General features: G+C 42.4%; 1 protein-coding gene across 1 annotated transcript; it reads left to right on the top strand.

Moving 5' to 3' along the window:
- Positions 1–613: 613 nt before the first annotated feature.
- On the top strand, positions 614–9,989 carry Ezhip (EZH inhibitory protein). Its single transcript, XM_050130794.1, has one exon. It carries the CDS (start codon positions 8,160–8,162, stop codon positions 9,420–9,422), a length of 1,263 nt encoding a protein of 420 aa, XP_049986751.1. The 5' UTR covers positions 614–8,159; the 3' UTR covers positions 9,423–9,989.
- Positions 9,990–13,504: the final 3,515 nt, after the last annotated feature.

The raw sequence follows: 13,504 nt of genomic DNA, 5'->3' as shown, positions 1-13,504 counted from the left end.
TTCAACAAGTGACTCATCTTTGCAGTTCAAAGGAGCCAAGAAGTGCTCTAGTAAGTTTTTAAAAATTGAACTTCCCCTTCCCTCTCCCCTCAAATCCCTTCAGGGTCAAGACTGTAAGTTTTGCTTTAATGACTGAGGAAGCCAGGGGTGGCTATGAAGGTAGGGTGGGGCAGAATAAGGAAGACAACCACTGCCAAACTGCACAGCCAAGGGAGAATCCCTGCTCTCTCCCCGCCCCCATCTCCAGCTACCTGGTCTCTGACCCCTAGAGAATGAAGCAGCCTGGGTTCCCGGCTGAGGTCAGGAGCCTTTTGGAAGCTGAGGGGTCTTTTGTAAAGCCCCCCGCCCCCACCCTCACCACCCACCATACTCCCACCCTCTATCCCCCACCCCCAGGGAATGGGAAGCTGCACTAAAGAGGTCAGGCGCGCGGATGCACAGCTACTTGCGCCGCCCGTGCCCAAGCAGCTACTTGCGCAGCCTGCAGCCAGCCTGCAGCAGGAGGTGTTCTCGCCAATGAGCTAGCCCCTGGCACGCAGCGCAAGCGCTGGGAGGCGGTCTGGCAGCGCCAGGCCTCATCCCCTAGGGCTCTTCCGCCAAGTTCCGCGGAACGTCTCATTGGGGACCGTAGTGCAGCGCTGCGGCCAAGGCGCGGTTCAAGGTGGGGGGCTGTGTCCCTGCAGCCTCGCCAGCGCAAGATTACAGCTGCGGAGGACCACAGCTGCGGATTCTGCAGGAAGAGGCAGCGCCTGTGCCCCCACTTCGCAACCTCCACCCTCCTGCGGAGCATCACCTCACACCAACCGGCTTGGGCAGCAGGTGTGATGGCTCTGCTTCCCTTTACTGCTCCGCGCTGCCTGGATCACAGGACCTTTTCCTAAAGGTAAAGTCCACGGATAAGTGGACTCACTCTCCTGCTCATCCACGTTCAGCCTCCAGCGATTTCGCACATTTAACGTTTAAATGTTGAGTGTTATATCTTTTGAAGTGGTTTTCCCTGCAATCTCAGTTCTTTGATGCGTTTTTTTTAAAAAATCGTTCGTCACGTTTGCCCAGAGTTGTCTTCTAGGAAGGCAGCGCTTTTGTGCTTGCGCGCGCGTGCGTGGATTTTCAACTTCTTTACTTGAGGGAGCTGAAACCAGAAGTAGCCATTTTTACAGTAGGATACAGTCAGTGATAAGTCTGTGGTTTGAAAATGCCTGATAAACAACAGCTGAGAAATGGGGGGGGGGGATTAAAGGAGTTGCAGAGATTGTGGGAAGGCTGTAGATTTAGAATCAAATGATTTTATTTATTTAAAGGTTATTGTTACTGTTTAGTTTTTAAAATCATGCAAACAATTTTGAGAAAATGAAGGATACGTGCTTCAATTTCTCTAGAAATAATCTGCCAAAGTTTTACCTAGAAAAATATGTACAAATACTAGCATCATGGGCATGCTATGTCAGAAACAGATAGGAAAGCTGGCCTTTCAACAATGTCAAAATTCGATGGATAACAATTAAACAGAAAACTGTGTCAAGTTAATTGACTTTAGTTTACTAAGTACTAGTGATTGGCATCTATAGTTGTGGGCATATTCTCAGATCACACATTGTAATTCACACAATGAAATTGTGCGCATATATATAAGTATATATATATATATACATACATACATGGATATGTATTGTTACAGACTCACTAAAAAAGGTTAAAGAGCTTGCAGGGTTCAAAGAGGCAGTATTGAAGACAGGCAGAGAGCTTTATTAATAAAGGGTAAGGAAAAGTGTCTTGAGGTGCCAGGTAAAAAGTTTAGGAACGAATTGCATGACAGTGTGTTGTTCTGGGCACAGAACTTTCAGATTCCAGTGGCAGGCCAGTTTGAATGTGAAATAGAAATGGGCTGTATGTCAAAGGCAGGAGAAACTGCATTTGAGCTGGAGACTGGGAAGGAAGTTCTTTGTTGTGGCAGCTTTCCTGGTTAGACCCATGGCTAGTGACCAACTGATAGGTCTGTGTAAGTGCCATGACCTCGCTGCACTTGGATGCTCCTTCCTTTAGAGTCAAGGCAAATGGACTCTATTATCTGTTGGCCTTGTGTGTTCAATAAGCTCTGGGGGCTGATTTTGCTGATATTATTTTGCTATGTTTGTCTGTCCATATGTTCTTGACTTGATTTAATGGGTTCACAGGTGGTTATAGCTTATTTGTACAATTAAGTTATGTATCGGACTGTACCTTATAATTTGTGCTCAATAGATGAATATTGGTCACTTGCATACAGGAGAAGAAGAGTCATTCTGCTTTGACATTTGAACTTAAAGTTGAGCAAACTATTGTTTTATAAAATAAAATTCCCCAGGGCAAGGCACAGTCTGAAAGTTACCTTTCAATATAATCTGGGAGTGATTTAGCTCAGGGCACCACCTTACTTATGATCTCCACAAGTAAGGGTGTTTGTAGAATAGATTTAAATAAACATTCCAACATATATACAGTTAACATCTCTTATTTGTGGATTTTGACCAATATTTATAAAACAGAATCTATGTTTTACTCTAATCCCATCAGAGTGCATATTAATTGACTTCATGTGGAAATTGCATTTTGTTAAATTTGGAGAACACAGTGCAAAGGATTGAACTGTATTTTTACTCTGCACAAGAAGAAACTAGGACCGAAAAGATACAGTTAACTTGCTGAAAGTCATAAATTAAGTAAATTCTAGAATTAAGAGAGTCTATGAAGTCCATCTGATTGAGCTCTATATTATGCACACTCACCTGACTCCCTCTGCACAGTTTTAGGTAGCCACACCTTAATAGAAAATGGTGTTACTATTTCACTAGGATTAGTTATCTAAGTTACTGATGAAAATTCAGGGAGAGTTGTGTAACATGTGGGCCAGGCTTGTTGGAGTTTCTATCCTGCCTGGTTCCTGCACCCATTTAGTCCCAAAGAAAATCACACAGAGGACTCCATAAGATTATAATCTGATTGGCCCAATAGCTCAGGCTTCTTATTAGCTCTTGTAATTTATATTAACCCATTATTCTTATCTATGTTAGCCACATGGCTCGGTACCTTTCTTAGCAGGGCAGGTCACATATTGCTTCTTTGGTGGTCTGGGCAGGAGTCAGGAGGAATGGACTTCCTCCTTCCTAGAATTCTCCTGTTCTCATTGCCCTACCTCTACTTCCTGTCTGGTTTCCTGCCTATACTTCCTGCCTGGCCAATCAGCATTTATTTAAAACATGATTGACAGAATACAGACAATTCTCCCACACCAGAGTTGAGTATAATTATCTATGTCTTTTAATAGAATCATTTATACATTCCTAAACCAGTAAAAGAATAATTTAGAAACTAGAAGTGTATTTAAATTTCCAAATTTATATAGTAATGAGAGTCTAAACCATCATTTTAGATAGTACACACACACACACACATATATATATATACAGAGAGAGACAGACACACACAGAGAAAGAGGTACATGGATTAATCTGATTTATTAACATTATTTTTCTCTTTTGTCAAACTTTGAGTAAAATTCAACAGTCGATATAACTCTTTCATATTCTAGTCTCTTTCTAGCCATGTAAATAGAGAACAATATTAGGAGATGATTTATTCATTGTAGCAATAATTTGAAGGGGAGTCAAGATCAGTCTTTGATGGAATTAACCAACTAGATAAACTTTCTGTAGTCATGGTTCTCACCTTCTTGGTCTGTCTTCTATAACTGTAATTCACAATTTTGCATCTGAAACTCTCAGGAGCAAATGTTTCAAAATTTTCATACCATATATTAATTATGTAAGATTCATAGGAAAGCCTGAAGTGATATCCCTAATCTAACAAAACAGCAACCCTGCAATTTAGCATAAATATCCTTTTCAGTATAAAGAGATTACAAATTCATTAAATATCATATTTTGTGAAGTATCTGTTGGAATTATTGTGCTAATATTTAGTACAATGTTCGATATTTTTGTTTGTGTATGCTTGGTCAATGCTTTCCTTAATCATTAATTATTTTGTGTCTTGAGGAATGTATGTTGTGTATGGATCGGGTTAGAGGCCTCAGTTATGTTTTCTCTATGGCTCGATAACCAATTCGTCCTGCTTAATTACATTCTTGTCTCCTGCCCCTCCTGGGCATGATACTGCTAGGTTTTCTGTGGGCTGATGGTTTAGATGTGTCCCATTATTGAAACTCTTTTTCCCCCTTTGTTGTTTGGTTTATTTCTGTGTTTTTATCTGAATAAAGATAAACCTATATTCCTGTAAAACTCAACTATTTGTATACAGAAATTACAGTAGAAGTCCTTCATATTTCTTATCCTGGATGACTTTGGTTGATTTGGAGTTTTTGATAAACTTGTCTTCTTTAGAATCAGTTTCCCAATTTCTGCTGACAAACAATCTCTTGAGGTTTTTATTGTGTGTGATTCCATTGAACTTGTTTATAATTCTGATGAGAATTTTTCTTTAAAATTTGTAATATCACCTTTCTCAGTGTGAGTGACAGCCCTATATTGTTTTATTACTGAATTTGGGGGGTTTGGAAAAATTTAACCGCATAGAGCAGTACACATAAAGCAAAGTTAATTCAATATCAAACACGGAATGAGCCTGAGGTTTATGGCAGGGGTCACCTGTGTATCATTATACAACTTCATTTTAGACTTGGTTCCTGAATGTAGCAGGCATGCACTTTGCATCACACAGTGCTGTCCTTGGTACTTTGGAAGACCTCAAGTCAAAGACAGTTCTTTGTTACGAATTACAGTGCTTTTGCAATACCTACACAGATTTCTACTCTTATAGAAACATTATTCTTTAATACTTTTAAAAGTTAAACATTTACTATTTGTAATTTGTTATTCTCTGTTATCTCATGCTATCTTATCTTTGGATTGCTTAGAGTTACAATGTTTGATTTTATAAATTTCCTTTTGAGTTGCTTTTCATAAAGTGTACAAAGAGTATTTGCTTGGAGTTGTGACAGAATTTCTAATAACTTCTGAAATGGCTCTAAACATGCTTCTAATATTTTGTAATATTACATATTTATGCTGCATTTTATATAAAGCAACAGTCTAAGCATTGGCAATTATAAAATATTGATAAACCCTGAACATTTACGAAGATGCTCTATATCCTAAAATATCCAATATTCAGTCAATATTTAATTCTTTGTGCAAGAATAAATAGGGCCATCTGTCCCATTAGTATGAAAGTTTACAATCATCTTTAGTAACTGACCAAATTATATGTACACCAGAGAACTATTTAAAACATATTTCTTTATGATTTATTCTTAGCACTTATTTTATTAGTCTGCCTATTTTATATACCGTCATATCTGGGACTCATGGGGGGGGGAGGCTGAGCAAGGACCATAAACAGAAACAGTTTGAATACTGTTTCAACCCACAGTGAAGCATGCTGTGTCTCGGATTAATGGAGGCTTTCTTAAACTTCTTTCACAATTAATATGGTGATTTCTGAGCAAGCATCTGTGAGTTGTTATTGTTTGGTCACAAGCACTTGATACTTGCTCATGTTACATGAAATGGCATTTCAAATTTTTCTTTTCATAATTCTTGATCTTAGTATAAATATAATTTGATTTTGTAATACTGATTATATAGCTAGTGACTATATTAAAATAATTTATTAATTCTAATATCTGATGTGTGCATTCTTTACATATTTGACAAATACTTTATTGTATTTCTTTTAAAGTTGGGAAATATTGTGCCAAATACCTGAAAAAATGTATCTCTTAGTCAGTGTTCTATTGCTGTGAAGGGATACCATGACCATAACAATTCTTTTAAAGGAAGCATTTAAGTAGGGTTTACTTACAGTTTTAGAGATCCATTATCAGAATGGTGGGAAGCATGGAGGCATGCAGACAGGCATGATGCTGGAGGAACTGAGAGTTCTACATCCAGATCCCAGGCAGCAGGAAGAGAGAACAACTGGACCTGCCTTGGGCTTCTGAAACTCCGAGCCCACACCCAGCGACACACTTTCTCCGACAAGGCCACCTCCTATTCCCTGTCTAGTAGTGCCACTTCCTAATGACCAAACACACACACACACAATTACACGTATACGGAATATCTTTGTCTTCTATTTTAAAATCTGTACTAAATGATTCCAAGACTTTGCACATTTGGTCCTATTCTATATTCATTCCTAGTTTGATTTTTCACTATTTTAATATTTTACTTGTCACTACATTTTTTTCATGTGCTATATTTTTCTTTCACATATTAGGTACTTTCTGTCTCATTCTGGTTTTGTCCATTCTATTCTACTCAATCTGTGACCTATTTAGTTGTCCATATCATACTATTCAAGCGTGTATCTCATTCCCTAGTTCATTCTAATTTGCACTTAGTCTCCATTTCATTGCATGCTACTTTCTATTTCAGACGCATTTGCCATTCCACCTTATTTAACACACCAAATACCATTCTGTTCTATTTCTGTGGTCCAGTCCAGTTGCTCATCCATTCTGTTTAGTGTCCCATTTGCTTCTGCTAAAATTATAAATGCGCATAGGCTTATATCAAGAATTTCTTCCTCTGAGAAGTGATCCACAATAAAGGCGCATTTGAGTATGTGGGCAATCTTTAATAAGCACACTAATGTGTATCTCACACTGATGTGAAAAAAAACAGAAAGAGTATAAATATTGATTAGTACAAGAATGCTTGAAAGCATCTTTCCTCCCCAATAGAACTATGTTTTAGTTCCAAGACGGTATTGTGGGAACTTTGTTGTTGTTTTGAGACCGGTCTCAGCTGTAGCCCGGGGGACCTTCAGGCTGAAATCCTGCTGACACCTTCCCAGTGCTACAATCACAGGTGTGAAATAGCACACGTGGCTCCTTGTCAGCATTCATTGACACGGGAAATGTTCTTTCTGGATACCATCAGAAAACTCACAAGATAATACTTCTGTATGAATAATTATTCTGTTTTCCTAAAACTAGGAAACATGTATGGATGCCCTTCTCTGAAGATATAATTTAGCTTGCCTAGTATTTGATTGTAGGCATGAGAAAATTTAGTTGCTGTTTTTGTTGTTGTTGTTGTTGTTGTTTGGTTTTTATTTGTTGTTGTGTTTCAAAACAGGGTTTCTTTGTGTAGCCCTGGCCGCTCTGGCTGTAGCTCTGTAGATCAGGCTGGCCTCAACCTCACAGAGATCACCTGCCTCTGCCTCCCAGTGCCTCCTAGTTGCCGGTTTTGATACATTTGCTTTTCTGTTTGGGAATACCCAAACCAAAGCCCTTTTGTAATAATTTAAAATGTGTGTAAATATTAAACTTAAAAGGTCTGTGCAGATGGTAAGTAGGAAAAAAAACCGAGAAGAGGAGCCCAAGTCCACTTATCAGCTGAATCTTAGGCAGCGTGGTCTGTGCCTCAAGGCAAGCCAGGGAGAAATGCCGTACTGCAGAACTGTAAAGCCCGATCTGGTGTTTGGGACCTGACATTCCTTGCTCAACATTTCAAAGGTAAGGCAATGTGGGCCTTATCATGCCCTTTGAAATCCTTAGACCCCCTTCAGCAAACTTAAAACCCTAGCAGGGTCACCTGGCTGCTTAAAGGACAGCGGTAGGGTCTTACATGGCTTGGGCGATAGAGCTTATAGGTCAGCGTATAGGAAATGGTTAACTAAGACAGATACACGAAGTGATGAGCAAACTCTTTTGGGGGGTTGCATATGATTCCTGGGAATGTTCCCACCCCAAACATTCTCAGGACAGGATGGAGGGCTTGTGAAATTTAGACCTTTGTCCCCAGAAAGCATGGTTGGGGTAGGGGGTGGAAGAGCATACCAGAAAACACTAGAAGCTTCCCTGGCCTTTAGCACAGCAGGAGATGACGACAGGTGAAGGGAGGTTCAGCAGAAAATCTCCCGGAAGTTGAATTTGGTAGCACTGTATTACTTACAGCTGTCGAATCAGGGGCTAGAATTGGGCCAGCTCCACCTACTCTCCTACTTCCTCAGTTTTATCTCTACCGCATCTTCGCTGGCTCGCCAGAAGTCCTCTCTCATTGAGTGAGGAAGCCTGCCTCCCCAGGAGCTGTCGCACTGAGCAAGGAAGAAGGCAAGAAGCCGCTCTCTTACCTGCAAAAAACTGGTAAGCCGATATGGCCAGCCATTCAACCTTAAAGAAGGGGCAGAAGCACCCCCAGGGCAACGTTTCGGGGTATATGGACACACCTAGAAAGACCTCTAGGCCCCACAGAATGAAACCTGCCGCCTCAGTGCCGACCCGCCTTGGTGCCTCTGCGACAGACAAAGTTCTCCAGGGCATCACAGCCAAACCTGCAACATCTGACTCCATCTCTGTGGCTGGTGAAAATCAGGAGAGTCAGCATGCCGACTTCCAGGGTAGCGGTGGCCGGGACAGCCCAAACACAAAACTTGGACGTGTTGGGCCCCGGACAAAGAGCCACGGAGAGAGGGACCAACCCTCGAAAGGAGCCACCTCGGCCAGCGGGAACCCGGCTGAGACAGAAAGAAGGAGGAAGCAGCCCAGCCGAGACCTAGCTACAAGATGTCCAGGTGAGCTTCAGCTTCCGGAAGCTACAGAAGAGGCTTCTACGTCTCAGCCATCATATTCTCTGAGATCTCACCGCTCTGAACCTTCCATGCAGAGCCAGACATTCTCAGAATCTGCCTTTGGAAGCCTTGCCACCATGTCACACCAGGTGTCTACTCCGGCTTCTAAGACCCGCCGCAAAGCTGTTCTGCCTGGCTCTGGTGGTCACAAGAATGCACCTGAGTTCAGCTTTGACGAAGGGCACGCCACTGCTGCTGGCCAGAATCTCCGTCAACAGGCCACTCTGCAGGTTCCTGATCTTGGTCTTGGTCACGGTGAATCTGAGGTCAGCCCTGGTTCCAAAGGCGGCGTGATTGTTGGAAGCAGGGTACTCCGCTCACGTACCACTGCATCTGGTCATCATGGCAGTGCCTCGGAGGTCAGCCCTGACGTCCACCTCACAGGCCAGCGTGATCCTGTTGTTGGCAGCACTACTGTGGAGCGTCGTCCTGATACTACGGGCAGTATCACAACACCACGTAAAGGCCCCCGTGTGTCCAGGCCTAGCTCTGACCGCCGAGACCGTGGAGAAACCGTGGAGCCCGCCCCTGGCCCTAGCAGCCAGACCCAAGGAAGCCCGTCCACCTCGCCGACTGCAGTCCCGGAGAGCACCGAAATGGAAGACGGCAGCTCTCCTCCAAGGCGCCCAGTCCGTATGCGGGCCTCTTCCCCTTCACCTGGTAGGCGCTATTTTTTGATTAGGCAGTTAATAAGTGGGGACTTATCCTCTTTCGCCGAATTTGCTGAAACTCTGGGTCTTGAAAGTTCCGGCTCTTCCTCAAGCAGCTCACCTGACCAAAGTCCCTGATCTGCTCCTTGAGCTCTATCTGTGCTCTTAGATCAGATAGCCTTCGGCGTGCCTTGACGGGTGACACGAATAACCTGGATTCTTACATTTCTGAAGAGTCAGAGGAAGAAGAAGAGGATTTTACCCCCCACACTCCTCTACTCCACCGGTACTGTGACTTTTTATGAGTGTCCCCCGAGACTGATAAAAGGAATCATCAGCACCTATCCCCTGTTTTCTGTGTATGAGGTTTCGAGGACTTCTCCCTGTTCACCATTATCCAGAGCACGTTTGAAACTCCCTGTCCCGAGCTATCCAGCACTTATAAGACCTGTGATTCCATTCTGTGCTTTTTAAAAACAACTTGGGTTTTGTTGCTATTGGGCTTTTCTTTTGACTCTAGAGTTTTGCTTTCCAAGTTGCTTTTAATGTAGTTAAGCATTTTAATAAAAGTGTTAAGCTTTATTCAAAGAATTGAGTCTCTTTACTGGGGTACAGTTACTTTTAGGAGTTCATATCTGGAGGATTAAGGAGAGTCGTTATCATGCGGCTGACTCTTTGGAAGAAATGAGCCACAAAATACTGACCTAGAACAGTCTGAGTTAGAACAGGTGATTTGAAACTTGGAAAAGGGGAAAAAGCCCATGAAGAGCCAGGAAAAGGCAGGGTGGCATGATCTCAAGTGGGGAGGGAAAAACGGAAAGAGGGAGTGGGAAGAAGACTGATAAGGAGGAAAAAATTGCTGGGGTCCAGTGCCTGAAGATGGGGGCTCCGTTTTTATAGCAGAATAGTGTTTATGGGTTGGAAGTGGGGGGGGGAAGAAGAGGGGGTGGACTTTCTGAGGTCTGGGGTGAGGCTTGGTCAGAGGAGGGCAAAGTAAGGTTAATGACTAAAGGCACAGGTGGCGTGGTTTTCATCAAATATTTGAATGCGTGTTGATGAATAAGTCCATTGTGAAAAATGTTTGTACGTATGAAAGGAAGATATTTGGAGAGAATTGCATGAATAGTTTGTTTCCTACATATTCCGGATGAATGGTCTTCAGCGTTTTAATTTTTTTACTTTAACTGCATAATTAATTACTATGAAATTAGCAGTTCAGAAACTTGAGTTGGAAGCATGGTAAGAGAGGAGTTAAAAATGCAAATGAGGCCAGGAAAGCGCCCCTCTCATTCTCCTCATTTCTGGTATACAGCTAATGGAAGCATAGACCCTGACTTAGTCCTGACTCTTCATATTTTAAAAAATAACTTTTTTTTTTGTTTCTCTGTGTAACTTTGACTGCCCTAGAACTTGTTCTGTAGACCAGTCTGGCCTGCCTTTACCTCCAGAGAGCTGGGATTAAAGGCATGAGCCACTGCCACCTGACTGAAAGTAATGCTTAAGAAACCCTGGCAAAGCTTCTTAAGATCTAACATTTTGACGGGGTAACCCACAGAGACAGCTGACCTGAGTCTTAGGAGCTCACTGACTAGGGAGCTTGCCTGAGACCAACCTAGGCCCTTTGTATGTGTGTGAAGGTTGTGTGGCTTGGTCTGTTTGTGGGGCCGCCTAGCAGTGGGATCAGGACCTGTCCCTGGCACTTGAGTTGGCTTTGGGGAACCTGTTCCCCATGCTGGGTTGCTTGCCCAGCCTGGATGCAAGGGGAGGAGCTTGGCCCTGCTTCAACTCCATGTTGCTCATGGGAGGCCTGCCCTTTTCTGTTCATGGAAACAGAGAAGTGGATGGGGGCGGGTAGATGGGGGGGTGGATCGGGAGGAGAGAAGGGAGAGGGAAACTGTGGTCAGTATGTAAAATAAATGAAAAAGAAATTTAAAAAGATCTGACATTTCACAGAAACAAGTGTTCTTGTTCTAATGTCCTAATACTCTGTCACTTTTGAAGAAAAAGTTTCAGATCCCCTCATTCCCTAAGGCTGCTTCCAGGGCTTGCAAAGTTCTAGTCTCAAGGTCCTTCCTAAGGTACTCTAAACATACAGAGACACGCGCACACACTGTAAGGCCTCCGGTAGTCATAAAGACAGCTGTGGCAGCAGAGGGTAGAAAAGCCTTTAATATACAAGCTGAGGCTTTCTCAGGGTTGGCAGTATTGAGACATCTCATGGAAAGTGCAAACACTGATTAGAAGACTTGCTTGTACTTTTGTTCTATAGACTAAACGGATTAGTGAATTACCTGTGTGTATAAAACTTTTGTAGCTTCAAACCAAGAGATTCAGAGACAATCATATGTGTGTGCATATGTATGTATGTATATCATTGGTCTTAACCACCAGCAATACCACACACACACACACACACACACACACACACACACAACATATCAGTGGCCTTGCCCATGTAATATCTCCCCATGCCTTGGATTTAGTAAAAAACAATACTTGTGTTATAGATGAGGTTTCTTCCCCCAGTAATCTATCATTATGGGGTCAGACATGTCAGCCACCTCACTAGATACTTGTACTTCAGCTCCTGAGTTTTCGATCTGCATGGCCTTAGGCAGTGTCTCTAGCTCAAACATCATAACCAAATCTGTTTAAACTCTTGACTGCAAACTCTTCTCCTAAGCTTTGGCCCTTAGCACATTCCCTCTTTGTTAAAGTACCAAATGCTCACACAAAGCAGATCTCCCCAAAAGAGAGAGCAAGTGAGCATACGAGATTTATATTAAAACTGTATATCCTACATACTTTAAATATTCTCTAAGTTATTTAAAATACTAAATTCAATGATAAGTAAGAAGGTGTTACTATTTTTTGTGAATAATGATAAGAAAAATGCACACTTTTTGGGTAGATACATTTTTTACATTTTTTATTAAATTTTTTTAAATTAAAAATTTCTGCCTCCTCCCCACCTCCCTTTTCCCTCCCCCCGCCCCTCCCCCCCAGTCTTCCTCCCCCCCCCCCCCCTCTCCAGTCCAAAGAGCAGTCAGGGTTTCCTGCCCTGTGGGAAGTCCAAGGTCCTCCCCCCTCCATCCAGGTCTAGGAAGGTGAGCATCCAAACTGGCTAGGCTCCCACAAAGCCGGTACAAGCAGTAGGGTCAAAACTCAGTGCCATTGTCCTTGGCTTCTCTACATTTTTACTCCTGAGTGTGATATGCACTTGGTTGGATCTGTGAATGCAGAACCCCCAGGCAGGGGATACTGACAATTTATCCTTCCCTCCAACACAGATACTGATACCATATGCATAATGTGATAGGTGTTGTTTTTTAATATCTACCTGAATTTTTAGGTATTGGATGGTACCTTATAACCTACATTCATGGAAAATATCTGTGTCCTTATTAGTTTTTTTTGGTCAGTTTGACACATGCTAGAGTCATCTGAGAAGAGGTGAAACAATTGAGAAAATGCCTCCATAAGATTGGTCTTTGGCAAAACTGTAGGGCATCTTCATGATTAATGACTCATGGGAGAGGGCCCACCTCCCAAGTGAGCAGTGGGGATGGGGTGCAGGTGTACCCCCCTCAGAAGGTGGTCCTGGGTTGGATAAGAAAGGCGGCTGAGTGAGGAATAAGGAGCAAGCCAGTAAATAGTTTTGCTTCATGGGCTCTGCTCAGCTCCTGCCCTCATTTCCTTTCATGCTGGCTTTGTGATATGGAGATATGAACTAAATAAATGCCCTCCCCGAGAGATGCTTTTGGTCATGGCATTTTATCACAGAAATAGAAACCCTAACTAAGATAACATACATGATATTTTTGTCCTGGATAGTTGTTTCGTTTTCATGTGAGTTTGGGACGAGAGGAAAAAAGACATAGAACCACCACTGTCACCAATCTCTCATAATCTCTACTGCCCAGTGTCCTGAACCCTTGAACAACGTACCTGATGAAAACAACGGTGCGTATTGTCGGGCTGTTTATATTTATAGAAAGAATACAATGGAATTCATTATCTCCACTAATGGAATAAAGTAGAAGAAAAATTTAAATTTATTGAAGAGAAAGAAGGAGGAGTGGATGAAGGGAAGAAGGTTGAGAGAGGGACTAGAAAGAGAGGAGGGGGGAATGTGTTTGGGCTGGAAAAAAATTAATAAAAATATTTCAATTTCAACATGAGACTAAAATTCCACTAGATGTATGTGCCACACAATTTTT

Source organism: Alexandromys fortis, unplaced genomic scaffold, assembly GCF_014885135.2.
Source record: "Alexandromys fortis isolate MF-2015 unplaced genomic scaffold, M_Fortis_MF-2015_v1.1 scaffold_357, whole genome shotgun sequence".
Lineage (NCBI taxonomy): Eukaryota > Metazoa > Chordata > Mammalia > Rodentia > Cricetidae > Alexandromys > Alexandromys fortis.
This window is presented reverse-complemented; position numbering and strand designations above follow the sequence as displayed.